Genomic DNA, 21,352 nt, shown 5'->3' with positions numbered 1-21,352 from the left:
TGCTTCATTTAAGTCTAGTAGTAGTTGTTGTAGTTCTTCTGGGGTTTCTGAGAATAGAATTATGTCATCGGCAAAACGTAGGTTGGAGAGGTGGGAACCATTGATCTTGATTCATTTGTCCTCCCAGTCGAGTTTTTTGAAGATTTCTTCTAGGCAGGCCGAAAAACCTTTGGGCGATATGGTATCTCCTTGGTGGACGCCTTTTTGTATTTTGATTTCCACTTTATTATCATTTAACTGAATTGTAGCTTTTGCATTTTTATAGATTTCGTACAGGATTTTTATATAAACTGGATTGATCCCTTGGTTTTGTAGGGCCTGAAGTATCGAGCAAGTTTTGACAGTGTCAAAAGCTTTTTCATAGTCGACAAAAGCTAGACATTGTGGCGCTCAGTGACCTGTTGAAGGGCTTGTATGTGATCTAATGTACTAAAAATTTTCCTAAACCCAGCTTGTTCCTGTGGTTGTGCAAAATCTAGTGATGATTCAAGTCTTTTGTTGATGATTTTTGTGAAAAATTTGTAAATTATAGATAGAAGGCTTATTGGACGGTAATTTTTTAGGTCTTTAGTATCTCCTTTTTTGTGCAGTAGTATGACATCGGCGTTTTTCCATTGGTCAGGTATTGTATATTTGTTGAGACAGGTAGTAAAAAGTTTAGCAAGTATTTTAACTATGGGTTCTCCACCTGCTTTCAACATTTCAATTGAGATTTGATCAGGTCCTGCTGCTGTTCCATTCTTAGTTGTTTTAATAGCCCAATCAACTTCTTCTGCTAGTATGTCCGGGACCATTTCAAATGGATTGGGTAGGTCGGGTAATGGGGTATCATCATTATACAGATCTGAATAGAATGATTTTATTCTATCCATCAACTGTTGTTTGGTTGTTGTGTGGGAGCCATCTTCCAGTTTCAGTGATGTTATGAGTTTTTTGGCAAATATGAGTCGTCTTTTCAGTTTTTACAGGCTGAGATTTTCTTCTAGGGTTTTGGTGATTAATTGAGTATTAAACCTTCGAATGTCTGATTTGATGCATTTCCTGACTGTTTTGCACAGTTCCACATATTCGATTTTGTCAGTTATTCTGGATTGTTTCATTTCTCTTTGCTTGTTCATCATTTGTTTGGTTTTCGTCGATATCCTTGGAGTTTTATTGCATTTTGTAGGTGGAGCCGTCTCATGTGCAGCGTCTAACAGGTTTTGAGTGATGGCCTCATTCTGAGATGAAATGTCCATATCATTTAATTTTTGTAAAATTTCAAATCTCTTGGATAGTTTTAGTTGAAAGTCTTTTTATTTTATGAATAATTGTTCTGCACTGACTTTTGTTGATACTTGAGTTAATTTTGTTCGTTTTTTTGTGGTAGTTTATTCCTAGCTTAGCACGTACTATACAATGGTCACTCCCTACATTGAATCGGTTGATAGGGCTGCAATCTTTAAAGATATCTTTTTTGTTTGATAAGATATAGTCTATTTCGCTTTTTCCTCCATTTGGGTTTTTCAAAGTCCATTTCATTATCGGTTTCTTTTTGAAGAATGAATTCATAAAGGAGAGCTGCTCAGAAGCACAACATTCGACTAGTCTGGTTCCTCGTTCATCTCTTGTTCCAAAACCATGTTGACCAGTAATTTTCGTCTCTCGATGATCGCCAATTCTCGCATTGAAATCTCCCATTATTATTTTGAAATGGTTGTGGTATTATTGTGGTGCATACAAATATTTTCATAGAATCTTTCAACCGTTTCATCATCATGACTAATAGTTGGTGTATACACCTGCAGGATTTGCATTGTATATCTTTTGGTTAGCTGAACCGTGAGTTTTGATATTCGATCTGATATTCCTTCAAATGACACCACATTTTTATTTAGTATTTTGTTTACTAGGAATCCTACCCCATTTGTTCTACCTGATGTGTTGCCTTTGTAGTAAAGGATATGACCACTTTTCAGCTTCAAAATTTCTTCATCCTTGCGCCGAATTTCACCCAAACCTATTATATCCCAATTGATGTTTTAAAGTTCAAGCACTAGTTCTTCGAGTCTGTGATTCGTTCTCATAGTTCTAATATTTAGCGTTGCTAGGTTCAGAGTCCGTAAGCAGCCTAAATGTACCCGGCGATTTTTAGCACCCTCTGCCATTGAGCTTTTCTTCCCGCTGCCATAGGTAGGTGCTCGCTGGCCTCCGGGGAATAAGGGTCATGATTTCGTTTATGTCAGCATACAACAGGAATGGACGTCAATTCGCCGTGCTTGTCCAATGTGTATTGGCAAATGGATCAGATTTAGTCTGGTGCTTCAGCTTTGACCTGTCTGCCTTGGGTGGCCCTTCTGGGAGTATATACTCCCGACAGCATAGCTCTCTGCGTCATTAGCACACGCAAACCCTTCCGCCATCGATAAGGCACTGATCCGTTGGAAGGGATATTCCTTGCCACAACAACTCCGTCTAATCAACATTCTTGTAGTCGCTGTGGTGTTTATCATAAAGCCCTCGGCATTCAGACACCAAAGACATCAGCAGCTCAAAATTCATTTTGCTACTTGCTTGCATCTTCTCGCGTTAAAAAAATAAAAATAAAAAAATAAAAAAATAAAAAAGGCTTTGACATTTAAAAAATGAACACTTTGACGCCACATGTTTTACGCCTGTGTGTGAACTCGCCCACTGACAGCCACTGGGGTGTTAAGTGGACCGAAAATTGTCCCGGTGTGAACAGGCCTTGAGACGGTGTTCTTTTCCTCAAAAGAGCTCCTCCAAATTATGAACTAAATTAAGAAAAGAGGGTTTTTAGATCTCAGAAAATGAAAACTGCATGCAGAATATATGTGTATGTTGTAATTGAGAAAGAAGTGTTTTTATGAACGGCGTGTCTGCAGTAGCCTGGCTGCTGTTTTAAACCATTTGTAATGTGCTGATTGCTGGTTAATAATTTTATATGTTCTGATTGTTGTTTTAATAATTGTTTCTTTTGTGTTGTTTTATTTTATTTAATGCATACTGACTTTGCGAAGTAAACTTTCAGCTGACTTGTTCTCTGTGGTTATCTGTCATTTTTTGCAAAGTGACTTTGGCCATTGTTTACATTCCCGACCTCAATTTCTGCCTTGCCCTGTTTTGTTTTGTTTGCCTGATCGCCTGACCCTTGCCTGTTTCTCAACTACGTACTTTGTCTATTCCTCTGGATTATACTGCCTGAGTCTGCCGCCCGCATCTGCTTCAGTATTCAACAACAGTGTACTTCACCTTCCTATGGAAGCAGCTATGCCTTTCTATAGTGATCCACGGTCGGCTGATTAGCGACCAGAGACAACAGCTAGCCAACCTGACTGAGCAAGTTGCTTGGCTAGCTCAAGCCGCGTCGGCCGCTACACAGACAACTGTGCATTTTCCTCCCATACCGGCGCCAGAGAAATATGACGGAGATCCGTCATGCTGCCGGGGTTTCCTCCTCCAATGCTCCCTGTTTTCCTCCAGCTACCCAGGCATGCCAGAGAGTCGGAAAATTATCTATTTCATGGAGCTACTGACCGGGAGAGCTTTGCTCTGGGCCACGGCGGAATAGGAACAGGGAGACAGTACCATCACTACCATGGATCAACTGACGGAACGATTTCGGATCGTCTTTGATCACTCTTCAGACAACAAAGAGAACCGGGAGGAACTACTCACCCTAAAGCAAGGGACACGCTGCGTTGCGGATTATGGTTTAGAGTTTTGCACTGTCGCGGCCAGGAGCGGATGGAACCAACCCACCTTCAAGACTATGTTTCACCAGGGATTGAACCCGGATATAGTGACAGAACTGGCATGTCGTGATGCTCAACTAACACTCAATTCGCTCATTAGCCTGGCTTTTCGCCTAGACCACCTGCTACAGAGCCGCCGCCCAGTATGCAGCGAGGCGGTTGTTGCAGTGCAAAGTCTCCCCGCTGAACCGATGCAGCTGGGGCGTACGTGGGTTAAAACTGAGGAGAGAGAGAGACGGCGTCGCGAGTTTAGTTGCTTCTACTGCAGTGAGGAGAGGCACTTCATCAGACAATGCCCTCTCAAGCAACGCCGTGACTTAGGAGACAACGGAACGGTCCTAGGCCTCCCCTGGTTAGAACAACACAATCCAGGTATTTCATGGACTGATAAGGATATCACGCACTGGAATACTTAATGGAATAAAGTACCACGTACACTCCCTGCTGGCAAGCTCAAACCTCTACCCGTAACAGAATGTTCATGGTCGCGTAACTCTATTGACTTTGTTACAGATCTACCCGAGTCCCAAGGTGACACAACCATTCTGGTACATTCCATTCCACTACATGCCCTACTCAGTTCAGCATATTTTCAGGTACTTCGGCATCCCGGAGGAAATAGTCAGTGATCAGGGACCTCAATTCACATCCAGGGTATGGTCCAGTTTTATGGAAAAAATGGGGATCACAGTCAATCTCACATCTGGTTATCATCCACAAGCAAACGGCCAAGTGGAACGAGTCAACCAGGAATTAGGCCGGTTCATTAGGACATTCTGTGCCTAAAACCCCGAAGATTGGAGCAGATTCCTCTTGTAGGCCGAATATGCACAAAATTCACTACGTCACTCGGCCACAGGCCTCACACCGTTTCAGTGTGTACTAGGTTACCAACCCCCACTGTTCCCCTGGAATGCGACCCCCATGGAATCACCAGCAGTGGATCAGTGGTTCCAGAAGAGCAAACAGGTTTGGTCCAACACACATCAATTCAATTCAATTCAATTCAGTTTTATTTGTATACCGCTTTTTACAATAGACATTGTCTCAAAGCAGCTTTACAGAAATATCAACACGGTATACAGATATTAAAGGTGCGAATTTATCCCAACTGAGCGACGGTGGCAAGGAAAAACTCCCTAAGATGTTTTAAGAGGAAGAAACCTTGAGAGGAACCCGACTCAGAAGGGGACCCGTCCTCATCTGGGTAACAACAGATAATGTGGAAAAAGTTAATTATTGACTTATATGAATTCTGTATGGCCATAGAAGCAGCCGTAGTCCCACCAGTCTGGAATTGGAGTAGATGAGAGCTCTATCCAGAGGCAGGACATCCGAAACGGATCAGGCAGGTCCGGAGATCAGAAAGGATCAGGATCTCTAGTATCTCCATAAAACCGTATGTGGCTCGGCAGAAGGAGAGAGGAGAGAAAAGATTATTAGGACTGGGAATTTGCATAATAGAGAGACTAATCAGGGTAGGCGTGAGTAAACAAATACGGTTTAAGACTAGACTTAAACAATGAGACTGTGTCTGAATCCTGAACACTAATTGGAAGACTATTCCATAACTGTGGGGCTCTATAAGCGAAAGCTCTTCCCCCTGCTGTAGCCTTCACTATTCCAGGCACCGTCAAATAGCCTGCATCTTTTGATCTATGTAGGCATGGCAGATCATAGAAAACCAAAAGGTCGATTATATACCGTGATGCAAGACCATTTAGTGCTTTATAAGTTAATAAAAGTATTTTATAATCGATGTGAGATTTCACTGGGAGCCAATGCAGTGTGGATAAGATCGGGGTGATGTGGTCGTATCTTCTGGTTCTAGTTAGGACTCTAGCAGCTGCATTCTGGACTAACTGGAGTTTGTTTATGCTCCTACTGGAACATCCAGACAGTACGGCATTACAGTAATCTAGTCTAGAGGTGACGAAAGCATGAACTAATATTTCTGCATCATGTAGTGACATTATATTTCTTATCTTAGAAATATTTCTGAGATGAAAGAAGACTATCCTAGTAATATTATCTACATGAGCATCAAATGATAGACTGGAGTCAATAATCACTCCAAGGTCTTTTACTGCTGCACATGATGAAACAGAAAGACCATCCAGAGTTACTGTGAGATCAGAAAGATTACTTCTAGCTACACGTGGTCCTAGTACAAGTTCTTCTGTCTTATCAGAATTAAGTAAAAGGAAGTTAATAAGCATCCAGCGTCTAATGTCCTTTACACATTCCTCAACTTTACTAAGCTGCTGTCTGTCCTCTGGCTTTGCTGAAACATACAACTGTGTATCATCAGCATAACAGTTGAAGCTAATTCCATGTTTACGAATTTGACCCAGAGGTAGCATATACAAAGTAAAAAGCAGTGCCTGAGACAGCTGGCACACACCTACAAGCGTAAAGCTGATCGCCACCACAGCGAGCATCCACAGTACCAGCCCGGCGATAGGGTTTGTTTGTCCACCAAGGACTTGAGACAACCACATGGTTGCAAAAAACTCACCCCAAGGTACACGGGGCCATTCAAGGTCCTAAAACAAATCAATGAGGTCACCTACCGTCTGGAATTACCGCAACACAGTCGCATAGCTCCCTCCTTCCACGTATCACGACTCAAGCCCGTCAACACAGGACCTCTAGCTACAGAGGTGCCCTCCGAAACCCCTCCTGTACCACTGGATAACAATATCCTCAACTCTAGGTGCAGGAGGGGTAAGCTGGAATATTTAATTGAGTGGGAGGGCTACGGACCAGAAGAACAATGCTGGGTTCCAACGCAAGACATCCTGGACCCTCAGCTCTGTAAAGACTTCCATGCAGCACACCCTGAACTTCCAGGTCCACGACCCCAGGGGAGACCCAGAAAGGACTCTGCACCCGGAGTGAGCCCTTGGGGAGCTGTTTATATCATATGTCAGCCCAGCCACGACTAGGTTTCCTAGGAGACACAGCTTACTTCTAACATTGCCGCTAAGGACTACACTTCCCACACACGCTACACTTCCCACACACACTCACCTTCCCCAGAGTTCTAATGTTACACACCTGCAGTCAATCACTATCACAATCTCACCACAGCATATAGGAGACTTTGGATGCATATTGACTTTGCGAAGTAAACTTTCAGCTGACTTGTTCTCTGTTGTTATCCCAGCCTCATCTATTGTGTTTATTGCAGAGTGACTTTAACCATTGTTTACGTTCTCAATTTCTGCCTTGCCCTGTTTTGTTTTGTTTGCCTGATCACCTGACCCCTACCTGGTTACCGACTACGAACTTTGTCTATTCCTCTGGATTATACTGCCTGAATCTGCCGCCCGCATCTGCTTCTGTATTCAACGACAGTACGTGACACTAAGGCTGGAGGAAGAAGATGACATTTTACGCAAAAATGGTTTGTTTGAACCTCACCATGAAGCATTGGTTTAATATACTTATAAATATAAATGTGTAACATCCAGCTTTAATGGTGTGTTACTAGGTGGATCACTGACCCAACATTTCTTACAGATGATGAGTGTTTCCGTCAGTGGGAAAAATATAACTTTGACCCTGTTTATTACTGACTATGTCTGAAAGTTTTTGCAAACTTTAATGAAAGCCTGACAACAACTGTATTCAGATCATGACTGATCACGACTAGCAACTGTATTCAGAAAAGGCCATTAATGGCGTGTTGTGCCGAATTGTGCGCTCTTTATCATTTAAGTATATATGGCTCTGTGCCTGCAGGATTGGAGCAATGAGCATCTTCTTTACCAATCGAGTTAAATAATCATGATGTTAATAAATTATTAATAGATTAAAAAAAAACAGATCCAAACTTTGTTCTATTTTCTTTATTTGTAAGTCATGACTCATAATCTACTGACATCTACAGCAACAAATAACTTTGTTCTTGATTATATGGCTGCCATTTAAATGCTTGGCAACGTTTCACAATCTTAAATCTTAAGTCCTATTTTCAATAGCAACAAATGCAAAAAGCACTTAGTCTAATAAATAAGGTCCAGCAGAGTTGCCTGTCCTTTCAGGTTTTTCCTCAAGCCTTCCAAATACACCAACCCCAAATCATTTTTAAAAATCCCAATACCAGGCCCAGATGTCAGGGTTTCAATTCAATTACTGATGTTAAAAATAAATTCAATTAAATGACTGATGATAAACTGATTGTTGGCTGTTTTAGGTGTATAAGGTTCTCCTCATTCTGGTAGAGAGGACCCTGGTGTCTCCTGATAATATCACTGTTACTAGTTTTTGCATTATAGCTTACTTTTAGCTTTAAAGAATGAAGCATTGCAGCATCATCCCCTCCTCCAAAACCCCTCACCAGCCAGGCCTGAAAATGCGCAACTCTGGGACTGTTAAATTACTACTCAAGACACCTCAAATATTACATACCCTCTAGGTCATCGACCTAAAAGTGATTAATGCACTACAAACAATATGTGATTCAAGACAATGCTAAAGATTTAGAGTTCACAAGCCTCCCTATTTTTATTCACAACTGTAGTAGTATTTTCCTTCTCCTTGTGAAACACCACTACATCTTGATGCACTCTCCATTTCACAAATATGTTCTCATTCATTCCATGATCCTCCATTTTCTCCTTGATCTGTAGAACAGAGCAGGACTTTATGTCATGACATGAAGCTTTTGTAAGATTTATGAAAATGCTACATAAAACACATAATATGATTACAACACTGTAAGGTTCATGATGAGGACTCAGGGTCTGGCTGCGGTAATGAGGAAGCGACTGAGTGAAGATGAAACCCACCTTCTCCAAGATGGCCGCCATTATTGCAGGATCATTCACATCCTGACTGGACTTGACCTTCATGCTTATGGTCTGCTGTACTGTTGGGAATGCTGGAGGCAGAAATGCACATAGAAACAAATATACAAAATTATCACTACATTAAAAAATCTACTTAAATTAGCGTGAATATGAGACTGAATTTAAATTCAACTCACTGTAACAGAAGAAAGGCTTTATGCTTGAGCACTCTGCTTGACCAGCCAGAAGTCCATATAAATAGCCACAACTTCTATTCATAGAGTAATCCTCAGAGTTTCCACCCTGCCACTTAATAATGGACACGTTGGTGGTCTGATCTGACCATTTACAGGGGTCTCTGTTGAGGCCAAACCAAATATAATGCCCAGAGTTCTTTCTCCCTATAATGTTGTTTTCTGTTGCATCTCTGGCACTGGCCAGGTCTGTGTACTGCTCCCTACAGTATCTCTGAGCATCATACCATGTCTTAGCCTGAGAGATTAAAATGTACTTGTCACTGCCAGTCTTCGTGTCTGTAAGAATAAAGAAAACAATTAAAATGTATTTATGTGAATATTCATGTTGGGTATTATCAAGCTGTATTATCCCTTTGAATTGAAAGAAAATCAGCAGTATAAAAATATTAACGTTGAGTTCCTCCGTAATAAGCAAAAGGCAGGAATGGTGCAAGTGTCACGGTTTCCCCTTTAAGCAGCACACTGTGGAGAATGTGGGCGCGTGTGCACCAGCAAGGTGCGCAAGCGCATGCTTTTCCTTTGTTGACAACCGTGACATTTGGACACGTGCTTTTGTTATGTTTCTGTTATGTCTCCTCCCTGTTCTGTCATTGGCTGTTATTTCACGTGTGTCTGAAGTGCTGTCAGCCATCAGCAAGACGCTGATTATGTTTGTATATATACCGCACGTCTCCCAGCACACGGTGCGGAATATTATAGATATAGTTATGTAAAGTAGATTAGTTTAGATCCCTTACCATAGTCATAATCATTGTCATAGTCATCTGTTTAAGTCAAGCTGGTTTCTCCGCTCCCAGGTAGTAGTCATAGCTTATGTTTCATGTTTTGTATATCAACCCTGTTTTCCGTGAACATGACCTTGATTCCTGCCTTGCCCAGTTTATGCCTGTTTGCCGATTGCCTGACCTTTTGCATGTTTTGGATTACGTACATGGATTACGATTTGGATTTACCTGCCTGTGTCTCTCTTTAATAAAACTGTCTACTGAACTTTCATCCGTCCCTATCTTCCTTACGTCTCGAGACGTGACAGAATATTCCGCCTCTACATGGATGCAGCAGGAAGACGGGGAGACATCACGCTACCGTGGAAGTAGCAGGACAGTACCTCATCGGGAAACGCTCCGATTTCTGGCCGCATTTTTTGTCCGTGTAGCTCCCTCAAAGGTACGCCGTCAAACTTCCGCCGGAGACAGCGGGATTGGGGAGCTACCCACTGGAGTTCCTCTTCAGCTGCCAGGAATATTTCTGCAGCCTGGCGAATCCCAAGCCTACTAAGTGGCAGTGGATCAGGTTCTTAGTGTCCAGGTTTTGCGGTCCGGCCCGTGACTGGCCTCCATGATGTCATTCAGTTTGTGGAACATTTTATGGATGAGTTCACACAGCCAGGACAGCTACACGGTCTGGATTTACTGGGGTGGAGAGTCAATGGACAGCCCCAGGTTGACGTGCCATTCAACCTCTATTATGAGGGGATTGACAGGGCAGCCTCCACAGATCTGCTTCAGGTTCCTCCGAGTTGCATGACTGAGGGCTGCTGGAAAGAAACTCAGCTCCAATGTCCCACATGCAAGAAGCTGGGTCTCCAGGAAGCATTTTTCTGCTCTAAGAAATGCTTCAAGAGCAGCTGGCATCAGCACAAGCGTAGACACAGGAAAGCCCCTATGGAACTACAACCAGAAGTCAACGTAGCGACCTCAGAACCCAAGCTCAAAAGTGAGACCCATGAGGTGGTCTCACCTGCCGAGCTTCAGCCAGAGGACAACTTGGCGGCCTCAGAGCTCCAGCATGAGACCTATGAGGAGCTCTCAGCTTTAGAGCCCCAGCCTGAGACCTACAAGGAGGTCTCAGCGCCAGAGCTCCAGCCTGAGGTTAACCTGGCGACCTCAGAGCCCCAGCCTGAGACCTATGAGGAGGTCTCAGTGCCAGAGCTACAGCCTAAGGTTAACCTGGCGACCTCAGAGTCCCAGCCTGAGACCTACAAGGAGGTCTCAGCACCAGAGCTCCAGCCTGAGTTTAACCTGGCAACCTTAGAGCCCCAGCCTGAGACCTACGAGGAGGTCTCAGCTTCGGAGCTCCAGCCAGAGGTCAACATGTCAACCTCGGAACCCAAGCTCGAACCTGAGACCCATGAGGTGGGCTCACCCGCCAAGCTCCAGCTAGAGGTCCATGTGGCGACCTCCGAGCTCCAACCTGAGACCCACGAGGGGGTCTCAGCTCCAGAGGTCCACTGTAATGCCCAGTTATTGTCCCAGGTGTCTGTTGACACAGACAGCTAAGCTCTGCTCACGTCCAAGTCTGCTGACCTTATCAACCAAGTTATGCTCACGCCAGAGTCAGTAAATACGTTTGACCAAGTGCTGCTCACACTCGAGTTTGCTAAAACGGACAACCAAGCTCTGCTTACATCTACGTCTGCTGACCAGACCAACCAAGTTATGTTCACGCCAGAGTCAGTAAATACGTTTGACCAAGTTCTGCTCACACCCGAGTTTGCTGAAACGGACAATCAAGCTTTGCTCAAATCAAGCTCATGTCCAAGTCTGCTGACATGATCAACTAAGTTATGCTCACGCTCGAATCCGCTGACACAGCCTACCAAGTTCAGCTGGCAGGCTCCACTGAGAATGTCACTCTGCATTCCTGCTCCACCGAGGACATCCCTCTGCTTTCCTGCACTGCCGAATACGTCCCCCCTGCCTTCCTGCACTGCTGAGTACGTTGCTCTGTTTCCCTGCTGCGCCGAGATGTCGCTCTGTTTCCCTGCTGCGCCGAAGACGTCGCTCTGCCGTCCTGCTCCACCGAGGACGTCGCTCTGCTTTCCTGTTCTGCTGAGGACGTCGCTCCGTTTCCTGCTCCGCCAAGGACGTCGCTCTACTTTCCTGTTCCACCGAGGACGTCGCTCTGTTTCCTGTTCCGCTTAGGACATCGCTCCGCTTTCCTGTTCTGCTGAGAACGTCGTTCCGCTCTCCTGTTCTGCCGAGGAAGTCGCTCTGGTTTCCTGTTCTGTTGAGAACGTCGATCCACTTTCGTGTTCCGCCGAGGACATCACTCCGCTTTCCTGTTCTGCTGAGAACGTAGCTCCGCTTTTCTGTTCCGCCGAGGACATCACTCTGCTTTTTGTTGCGCTAAGAACGCCGTGCGGTCTCCTGGTACAGCTTGGGACATTTTGCCCAAGGGGCCGGGACCGCCAAAAGAGATGGATGTTTCATGGCGCTCCGGGAGGAGCACCCAGCACCCTTGGGGGGGGCTTATGTCACGGTTTCCCCTTTAAGCAGCACGCTATGGAGCATGTGGGCGCACGTGCACGAGCAAGGTGTGCGATCACCTGCTTTTCCTTTGTTGACAACCGTGACATTTGAACACGTGCTTTTGTTATGTTTCTGTTATGTCTCCTCCCTGTTCTGTCATTGGCTGTTATTTCACATGTGTCTGAAGTGCTGTCAGCCGTCAGCAATTAAGACGCTGATTATGTTTGTATATATACCGCACGTCTCCCAGCACACGGTGTGGAAAATTATAGATATAGTTATAGTAAAGTAGATTAGTTTAGATCCCTTAACATAGTTAACCACAGTTATAGTCATAGTCATAGTTATAGTCATAGTTATAGTCGTAGTCCATGTCATGTTTCATGTTTAGATTCGTCTGTTTAAGTCAAGCTGGTTTCTCCGCTCCCAGGTAGTAGTCATAGCTTATGTTTCATGTTTTGTATATCGACCCTGTTTTCCGTGACCAGGACCTTGATTCCTGCCTTGCCCAGTTTATGCCTGTTTGCCGATTGCCTGACCTTTTGCATGTTTTGGATTACGTACATGGATTACGATTTGGATTTACCTGCCTGTGTCTCTCTTTAATAAAACTGTCTACTGAACTTGCATCCATTCCTATCTGCGTTACGTCTCGAGACGTGACAGCAAGGCTTTGAATGCATTATACCCAAGGTAAATATTTTAAACTATTTAAATAATATACAGTATATAGAACAATAAACTGTTCATGATGTTTCTTTAACACCACTGGAATTGCCTGTGAACATTACTGAACCTTTAACCTCTTTACAAAGATCACAAACAAAAAAGTATGTATTCATAAGCGTAAACATATGGGCTGCCAAATCTGAAAAGGTGAATACTCTTTTCTCTCTGGGTTTTTTTATTATATATTTTAGGCCATTCTGATACATTTAAATAGAAACTCATGTGAAATAATAGTTTTGGCGTAAATATAAAATGTCCATAAATAAAATAGTGTGTATTCCACTTTATTACACATAACTTTATTTATGGACCTTTAGGTTGTGAATTCTTTATATTTCCAGGTTTCTTGAGTTAATACTGATGTCTGGTGAAAATTTCATGTGAATAACTGTCACGAGTTCCCGTTTAGGCAGCGCGCTGTGGAGCATGTGAGCGCGCGTGCACGAGCAGGTGCGCAAGCACCTGCTTTTCCCTGGTGGACAATCGTGACATTTCGACACGTGTATTTGTTTCTGTTTCTGTTATGTCTCCTCCCCGTTCTGTCATTGGTTGTAGTTTCATGTGTGTCTGAATTACAACGCTGATTATCTCCGCATATATACGGCGCCTCCCAGCACACCACGCAGAATGTTGAGTTAGATAGTCGATTAGTTTAGAGTCCTTACAATAGATAACCACAACCACAGTCACAGTCCATAGTTTCATGTTTCGGTTCATAGTCTTAGTCTTAGTCTTAGTCTTAGTTCATAGTTCATGTCATGTTTAGTTTCGTTTGTTAAGTTCACGCTGGTTTCTCAGCTACCAGTCTCTCGCTGCTGTTTATGTTTCATGTTTGGTATATCGACCCTGTATCCCGAGACCACGACTTTGATTCCTGCCTTGCCTCGTTTATGCCTGTTTGCCGATCGCCTGAACCTTGCGTGTTACTGGATTACGTTTTTGGAGCACGTTTTGGATTTGTCTGCCTGTCTCTCTTTAAATAAAACTGTTGTTCAACCTGTGCTTGCATCCCGCCTTATCTCCATTGCGTCACGAAACGTGACAATAACCTCATTGTAAATATATTTACTGAAAAAAATGTTAACGCGTTACTTATTTCTCCCACTGTGTATATACAATGTTATATTATAAATGTTCAACATAAATATAAATATAAAATGTTAATGTAGTACTTTTAATATCTAATTAATATGCTAATTGGCCCCACCCTCTCAGAGTGTACATCATGGAAAAACACAGTGCTGGTAGGGTAGCCAGGTTTAACCATACTGTGCTAGTTTTGAGTCTGTGGCCGACAAAATCTTGCTTTAAAGCAAATAATCAGGATTAAATCAAACCAATTTCTACAAACATCTGATATGGAAAGAGAAAAATTACATGCACACGGTGTAGATCCATCTACAATGAGCAGACAAAACCTAGAAGCAGTGCTGTTCGCTCTGACTGGCATGATGTGACTTAGAATTTAATAATTTTTTTTTAAACACCATCATTAAATTTTAGGAGTTATGAGTAGTTGCCTTTACATTTTTGGTTATTTGTTTTTTTCTTTTGAGAGCAGCATTAGCTCTTTAATGTTTAATAATGAATGAAAATGAGAGCTACCAGGAACTCCCCCTAATACCACTCCCCACTCTCAGCCATGCTGATCTACTAAGTCCTGCTTGCTCACAAGACTTCATTACATAAGGTCTGTCTGTAGCAATCTGCTAGCTCATTCATAGTAAGACATTTATAATAAATTTATATATAATAAAATATCTCTTACATTGGTTCCTTAAAGCACATCATTATAAATATTTTTGTTTTTATCAGTATTGACCAAACACCAGAAAGAGAGAGTGATGCGAGCAGAGTTACGTCAGCTCCAGCAACCTTAACTGTGAACAGAATGGTGTGGAAACGCTGCATGTGCTTTTTTTATATTTAAGTTGGATCAATGATTCACACGGCAAGAAAAGTGCTTAAATGTGCTAATATCAGAAAGAAAAGTGCTATATAAATAAAGATTATTATCTGTAGTATTCCAGAATTAAGATTATATATAATAACAACATGTTGTTACTCACCATCAAAACACACAAAATAATACAATGAGTGGCATGGTCGATCAACCCATTGAAACAGATATACGATGACACATAACTCATTTCCCAGATAGTTGTTAGGGTTGATCATATTCCAGGATGTAAAACTTCCCAGTGGCTCGTTTTCCAAGGACCAGTGCCAGCTGTTGATGTTAGTGTATAGTCCAATCCAAGCATCAGACGTGAATAGTTGTGTCTGTGCTACCTTCTGAAGTTGGACCATGTTATTATCACTGTCGATGGTAGCCAGGTCAGTGTATTTGGCTCGGCAGTAAGCTTGAGCATCATTCCATGTTCTCCCCTCCTGGATCAGATAGTACTTACGAGTGACAGACAGGACGAGGGGAAAAACTCCTGTGGAGGAGGTTTTTAAACTTTAGCTTGTGTCATTTTTTTATTATGAATTGTGAATATTTATCAGGACCTACATAACATTTGTGTGTTCCTCACCACTGTCTATAAACAAATAAATAACCTCAACAAAAATACTCAACAGATTTCAATATGTAGTCTTTTTTTCCCCAGAAAAGTAGACCAATATTCATTACTACAATCACTGAGAGAGTAATTAGCAGGCAAGTGTTACTAATGAAATACACAAGATTAGGTAATCATCAAGAAGTGTATCTGCATCATGCCAATGTGGCAGGGTAAGTGATTTGGCTATCCTATTGGTTCTGCTTGGGATATGGTTTCGGCAGGCCAATAGGATGAGAGCTACCCGAATATTTAAGGACCCTTATTTTGGTAAGCAGATAGGTGTTTTGGTGATTCTGAGTCCCTCGCTCCCCTGGTATTTCCGGGTTCCCACTTCCGTTCGGGCACGTTCAGGCACGTTCAAGCACGTTCAGGGACGTTCAGGGACGTTCAGGCACGGTCACAGCGTAATGAGGTGAATACCTCAAGGCTAATTTGTTTGTTTTTATAGTCTTAGAGCGGCGCTGGTGGCGTGTGCATTGAGACGAATTGGCGCCGGAGATCACGTAAAGTGATCGCAACATTTATCCGGTGCTGAATGATGTGTGTATGTGTCGAGCCGCAGTACCTGTGAGTAATTATACAACTTCGCATCTGGTGTTTGTTCAATCTAAGGGTAAGTGCACCTCTCCCTTTTTCATATTGGGACTTGGTAGATTTAGGTTGACCCTCTGATCTTTGTGTTAAGGTGAGAGTGGGGAGTTGAGCTATGTCTTCTCTAAGACAAACCCCTAGCTGAAGACGATACATGTGATGCCGCTGCTGTTTTGCTTTATTGCTCCAATAACTGTTTTGCTTAGTGGGTTGTTTTGCTTCAGCAATTGTTTTGCTTTACCTGGTTTTTGTTTAACAGTCATGTTCTCCATTTGATTTATTGTTTTGCTTTATGTACTGTTTTGCTTCATGGATTCATGTATTTTGTTTTACTTTAGTTTTGGATGTATGTCTGGTTTGTTTTGTAACCACATATAGTATGAGTGAGTAATCTGAGAGTGGTAAAATTAGTGTTTCCTAGCCTCAAACCTGTTTCAGGTTTGTTGCTCCATCTAACCACTTTACTACTAAGAGGATGTATGTTAAGCCTCACTGTCTCCATGCTATAGTCGCCATAATTGTCATTTGTACTGTTTGCCATAATTCTGGTTCTGCTTGGGTGTTGTCAAGTGCCTCCATTTCTTGTGGTGGTGTTAGTGGGCCTGGGTGTTATAGCTACCATACCACAGTGTTTGTAATATTTGTCTTTCCGTGTGTTGTTGTTTAGTGTCTGTGTAACTTTGGGTTAACTGGTGTTTTCTTTCTCTCCAGGAGCTAGTGAGTCTTGGTGGGACAGGGGAGGCTAGCTGCATTTATATGGTGGTGTGCTTCACAGCGTGCTCAGTGTGCCAATACAACAACTTCGTTATGGTGTAGGTAGTGTGTGATTTTTGGTGTGACTTGCAGTGGGTTTGTATGACTTCCCAAGTTGTAGCTGGCCTGCCTTGTCCATGCCAAGCCTGGGCCTGAAGAAGTTCTTAGTTTTTAAAATACTTACTGTGCTTCATGTGAAAGCGACTTTATATTTTGATGTCAAGTTTTAAATGATGCTTAAGTGTCATAATAAAATACAAATTTTTATATTCGTACTCATGTCTCACTCTTATGTTCCTTGCCCCGATTGGTGATACTTATCTGTGTGCCTTTTGTTTGGGAGCATTTCCCTGGTTCTCCCCCAGGGTGGCTTAGTTGGATTTACTGAATTTTGGATAAACATTTCCCTCCACTTGGGAATACCGCATTTCTGGTGTAGTTGTCAGGATGAACGTTTCCCTCCACTTGGGAATGCCACACCAGGAAAAAAGGACATCAGCTATGACCTCAGAGATATAGTTGTTGCTGCTCATCAATCTGGAAAGGGTTATAAGGCCATCTCCAAACAATCTGAAATTCACCAATTTACAGTGAGTAGGATTGTTTATAAATGAAGAGCCTTCAAGGCAGTTGCTAATCTTACCATTATTGGGTGTACGAAAAATTCAGTCCAAGGTCAGATCATTTAATCCAGGGATATAAAGAAAAGCACAGGAGCTACATCTTGTGACCTACAGGCCTCTGGAAGCACATTAAATGTTGATGAGCTGTCCATTACAGTACAATCAGACAAAGACTGAACAAGTATGGCTTTCATGGCAGGAGGGCTAGGAAAAACCTCCTTCTCTCCAAAAAGAATATGAAGTATGACTGAGGTTTGCATAATTGAATCTGAACAAACCACAAAAATTCTGGAACAGTATCCTTTAGCCTGCCATGTCTGGAAAAATCCAAACGCAGTGTATCGCACAAATCACCTCATGCCAACTGTCAAACATGGTGGTGGAGGGGTGATGATCTGGGCTTGTTTTGCAGCCACAGGACCTGGGGAAACTTCAGCATACCAGAATACCGCGTAACAGAATACCACGCCCAAAACCATGGAAGTAGCAGGAGAGCGCCTTGTTGGGAAACGTTCGGATTACTGGCCACGTTTCCTATCCGTGCAGTTCCCTCAAAGGTACGCCGCCGAACTCCCACGGGAGACAGCGGGACTGGGGAGATACCCGCTGGAGTTCCACTACCACTGCCACGTATATTTCTGCAGCCTGGCGTATCCCAAGCCTAATAAGAGACAGTGGATCAGGTTCTAAGTGTCCATGTTTTGTGGCCCGGCCCGGCCCGGCCCGGGACTGGGCGGAGCAACTGGTGAGTACTGGGTCCTCCGCCCTCCATGATGTCACGCAGTTCGCGGAACTTTTTGTTGAGGAGTTCTACCGGCCAGGGCATCTTTGTGGTCTGGATCTACTGGGTTAGGGGGTCATTGTAAAGCCCCAGCCTGACCCACCTTTTCTACAAGTGGGTGGACATGCCAGAATCCGCAGCTCCCAAGCCCCACAGAGGACGTCTCTCCGAGCTCCAGCCCCACAGAGGACGTCTCTCCAAGCTCCAGCCCTGCACAGGACGCCTCTCCGAGCTCCAGCCCCACACAGGACGCCTCTCCGAGCTCCAGCCCCGTACAGGTCAGCTCTCCGAGCTCCAGCCCTGCACAGGACGCCTCTCCGAGCTCCAGCCCCGCACAGGACGCCTCTCCGAGCTCCAGCGCCGCAGAGGACGCCTCTCTGAGCTCCAGCCCCGCTGAGGACGTCACCCCATACCCCAGCCTCGCTGGGGGTGGTGCTCCGCCGGTCTGCTGCCTGGCGGAGGCTGCTCTGTTTCCTGATGTACCAAAAGACAGGTTACACAGGGGACCAGGACTGGAGGGGGGTGCTGTCACGATCTCGACGGCAGATGGTGCTGTGGCGTCAACATGCACGGAGAGCTGGAGAGTGCGCGCATGCACGAGATTACGTAATGAGGTCTGTTTCCTATGGACATGTGCCTTTGTTTTGGTTTTGTTCTCTTCCTGTTCAGTTATTGGCGGAGGTGCGAGGGTGTGTTTTGAAGTGTTACCAGCTGTCAGCAATTAAGGTAATTGTGACTGGTTATTTAAACCCCTCACCTTACTGCGCATGTATTAGAGGTATTAGAGACTAAAAGGTGTAATGGTGCCATGAGGTAAAGTTTCCATGTCTTGTCTAGTTTCTTGTTCCTTGTTTCATGCCATAGTTCAACGAGAGTTTCCTGTCATTGTTAAACGTGAGTGTCATGTCATGGTTAAACGATAGTTTCAGGCCATAGTTAAACGAGAGTTTCGTGTCATAGTCTTGTTCTAAGTTTTGTGTTTCATGCCTCATTCCTAGGTAACTGATAGATGTTTAAGTTAGTAAAATGTGGTAGTGCTTCCACGCCCTGTTTAAGTTCGTGTTTCTTGTTTCAGCTCTAGTTTTATGTTTAGACCTTGTTTCCCACCTTTGCAAGACTTTGCTCCTGTACTTACTTCCTGTTTGAGTCTTGTTTCATAACAACAATAAAAAAGAGTGAACTGAGGGAGAAAGTGATGGTTTTATCATCAGTTCTGTAAATTAGTGTTCCAGATACGAATGCTGTTTTTTGCCTCTAACTCTAACAAGTCAAATAACTTTTCAAATCAATTACCGAATAAACTCAAATAAACTTCTTGAAACACGAGCTTCTGTAATCAGCTGGCACTAGTACGGCGCCATCTTACAAATGCCCAAATTTGAATATTATTTAAATAACAAATGTAAAATGCGCGTAGATATTTTTGCCTGAAATGCCAATCATCAGCAGTTACATAAACAAGGATATTTTCATTTAATCACTTTTTCTCTTAATTAATGACCACATAGAGTGTCTTTAAATATAGGTTTTATATGCACTAGGCTACTATTACACACACGCGCACACATACACACACACACACACACACACATATATTTGTGAGATGTTTTTCTCACCTGTGAAAAGCAGGAGCACAAACAGACGGTGCTCCATCACTGATATGTTGCTGGAGAACTCACTATGAAATAATAAATGTGATTAACACCTAACTAACAGACTGCATCCATTAACACTGATAACTGTAAACACCACAAGGGTGTGGCACCCCTGACTAGACTATCTGCACCCAAGTGTTTGCCCAATAATACTGATGGTTATGTCCTAGTACATCAGAACCCTAGAATACACTGGGAGCTTTTAAACATATAGCAGCTAGGCACGCTTCATCTGCCATGTACCCCAGAAGTCAGACATAGGATTATATCTTGTGTTCTTTAATACTTCTCCTTACAGACCCTGTCCAGTACATTCCATTGAATGTTATTTGAGACACAACAACTTGTTAGTTATAGAACCAACTATTCACCTTACAAGATATCTGTCTAAGCAGCCTTTTTGGCCCTGCTTCAATAGAAGCACAATATTATTGTGATGGGCCACTTCATAAGTAGTGTTTTACAAATCAACAATAAGTTTTTAACTTTTTTAAAGAATGTTTCCTTTAGGTTTTATATTCACAAGATTACAGTTAGTTGGATGGAAACTTAACCGTAATTGTAAAACTGCTAGTTTTCGATTCTGCCGAGTTGTTTACCCCAACAAAATTACTTGTAAAAGCTTTATTTTTTAAATCAGAATTTATTCTATAAATATTTTAATTGCAATATCTTTAGTTTCTAAGAAAGTAGAGGATATTTAGGTGAATGATCACGAGATTGCTGTGGACGGAACCACATACTGTAGAAACCATAAAGATGGCTGTGGATGTTCTTCCTTGCATAGCCTTAAGACTGCAATCGCTAAGACCGATCTGCACTCAAGTCTCCATCATTGAACAGTTAATAACTTCAGTTTGATTCAATAGACTTAAAGTTATATCATTATAAAACTATAATGATTTCAGAAAGGACTCTGACGCTCATACTCATAAGTTCTCGTTTACACAATTGCACTTTTTGACTATATAATGTAGTTATAGAAGGGAAATTATGTCCATTGTTAAAAGCAGAATACAAATCAAACAAAATTTAATATTGTTACTGTATATTTTACAGTGACGTTCTGGCAACTATAGTTGCCTGGCTTTTTATTTTCTAATAAAACAAAAATAAAGAAAAAAAGCAACTATCCTAAGCTAGCTATGCTCTATAAAACATTTGTCTTTATTAATTGGTAGGGAATACCTAAAGTATCAAAGTAGAATACTGAATAAATTACCTGAAATCTGAAGATCAGTCTTGCAGCACCAACACACATCACTGTCCTTCTGAGAGATCTGTATAGTATCTGATGGACTGAGCCAGCTACTTGTGTTCCATCAGGCTAGATGTCTTATTCAAACTACTTGTGCATAATTTACCTACTGTAAACAGGATTACCGAAACTCAAAGTAGATGGAAATTGTTACCTGTCCCACCCAGTCACATGGGGCCAGCAACTAAAAATCAAGTGGAGTTTGTGTATAGTATCTTATTAAAGTGACCAGGATTTAGTTTAGTTTAAGTAAAAGTATGGAATACTGCAAAAAAAAAAAAAAAAAAAAGGTTAATTAACTGTTCAGTCGCACCCTCCAGGCCGTATCTGCTGACC

General features: G+C 42.7%; 1 protein-coding gene across 1 annotated transcript; it reads right to left on the bottom strand.

The window, feature by feature from the left end:
- Positions 1 to 7,604: 7,604 nt before the first annotated feature.
- Positions 7,605 to 21,126, bottom strand: LOC108263797 (putative C-type lectin domain family 20 member A). The gene is made up of 6 exons (XM_017464952.3): positions 20,981 to 21,126; positions 19,720 to 19,781; positions 14,858 to 15,229; positions 8,749 to 9,084; positions 8,552 to 8,643; positions 7,605 to 8,386 (listed from the first exon to the last, which is right to left on the bottom strand). Exons 2-6 carry the CDS (start codon positions 19,754 to 19,756, stop codon positions 8,243 to 8,245), a joined length of 981 nt encoding a protein of 326 aa, XP_017320441.1. The 5' UTR covers positions 19,757 to 19,781; positions 20,981 to 21,126; the 3' UTR covers positions 7,605 to 8,242.
- Between the last annotated feature and the right edge of the window lie 226 nt (positions 21,127 to 21,352).

The sequence above is a fragment of the Ictalurus punctatus genome, chromosome 3 (assembly GCF_001660625.3).
Source record: "Ictalurus punctatus breed USDA103 chromosome 3, Coco_2.0, whole genome shotgun sequence".
Classification (NCBI taxonomy): domain Eukaryota; kingdom Metazoa; phylum Chordata; class Actinopteri; order Siluriformes; family Ictaluridae; genus Ictalurus; species Ictalurus punctatus.
Note: the sequence above shows the minus strand (reverse complement) of the source record. Positions and strands in the feature narration are given on the sequence as shown.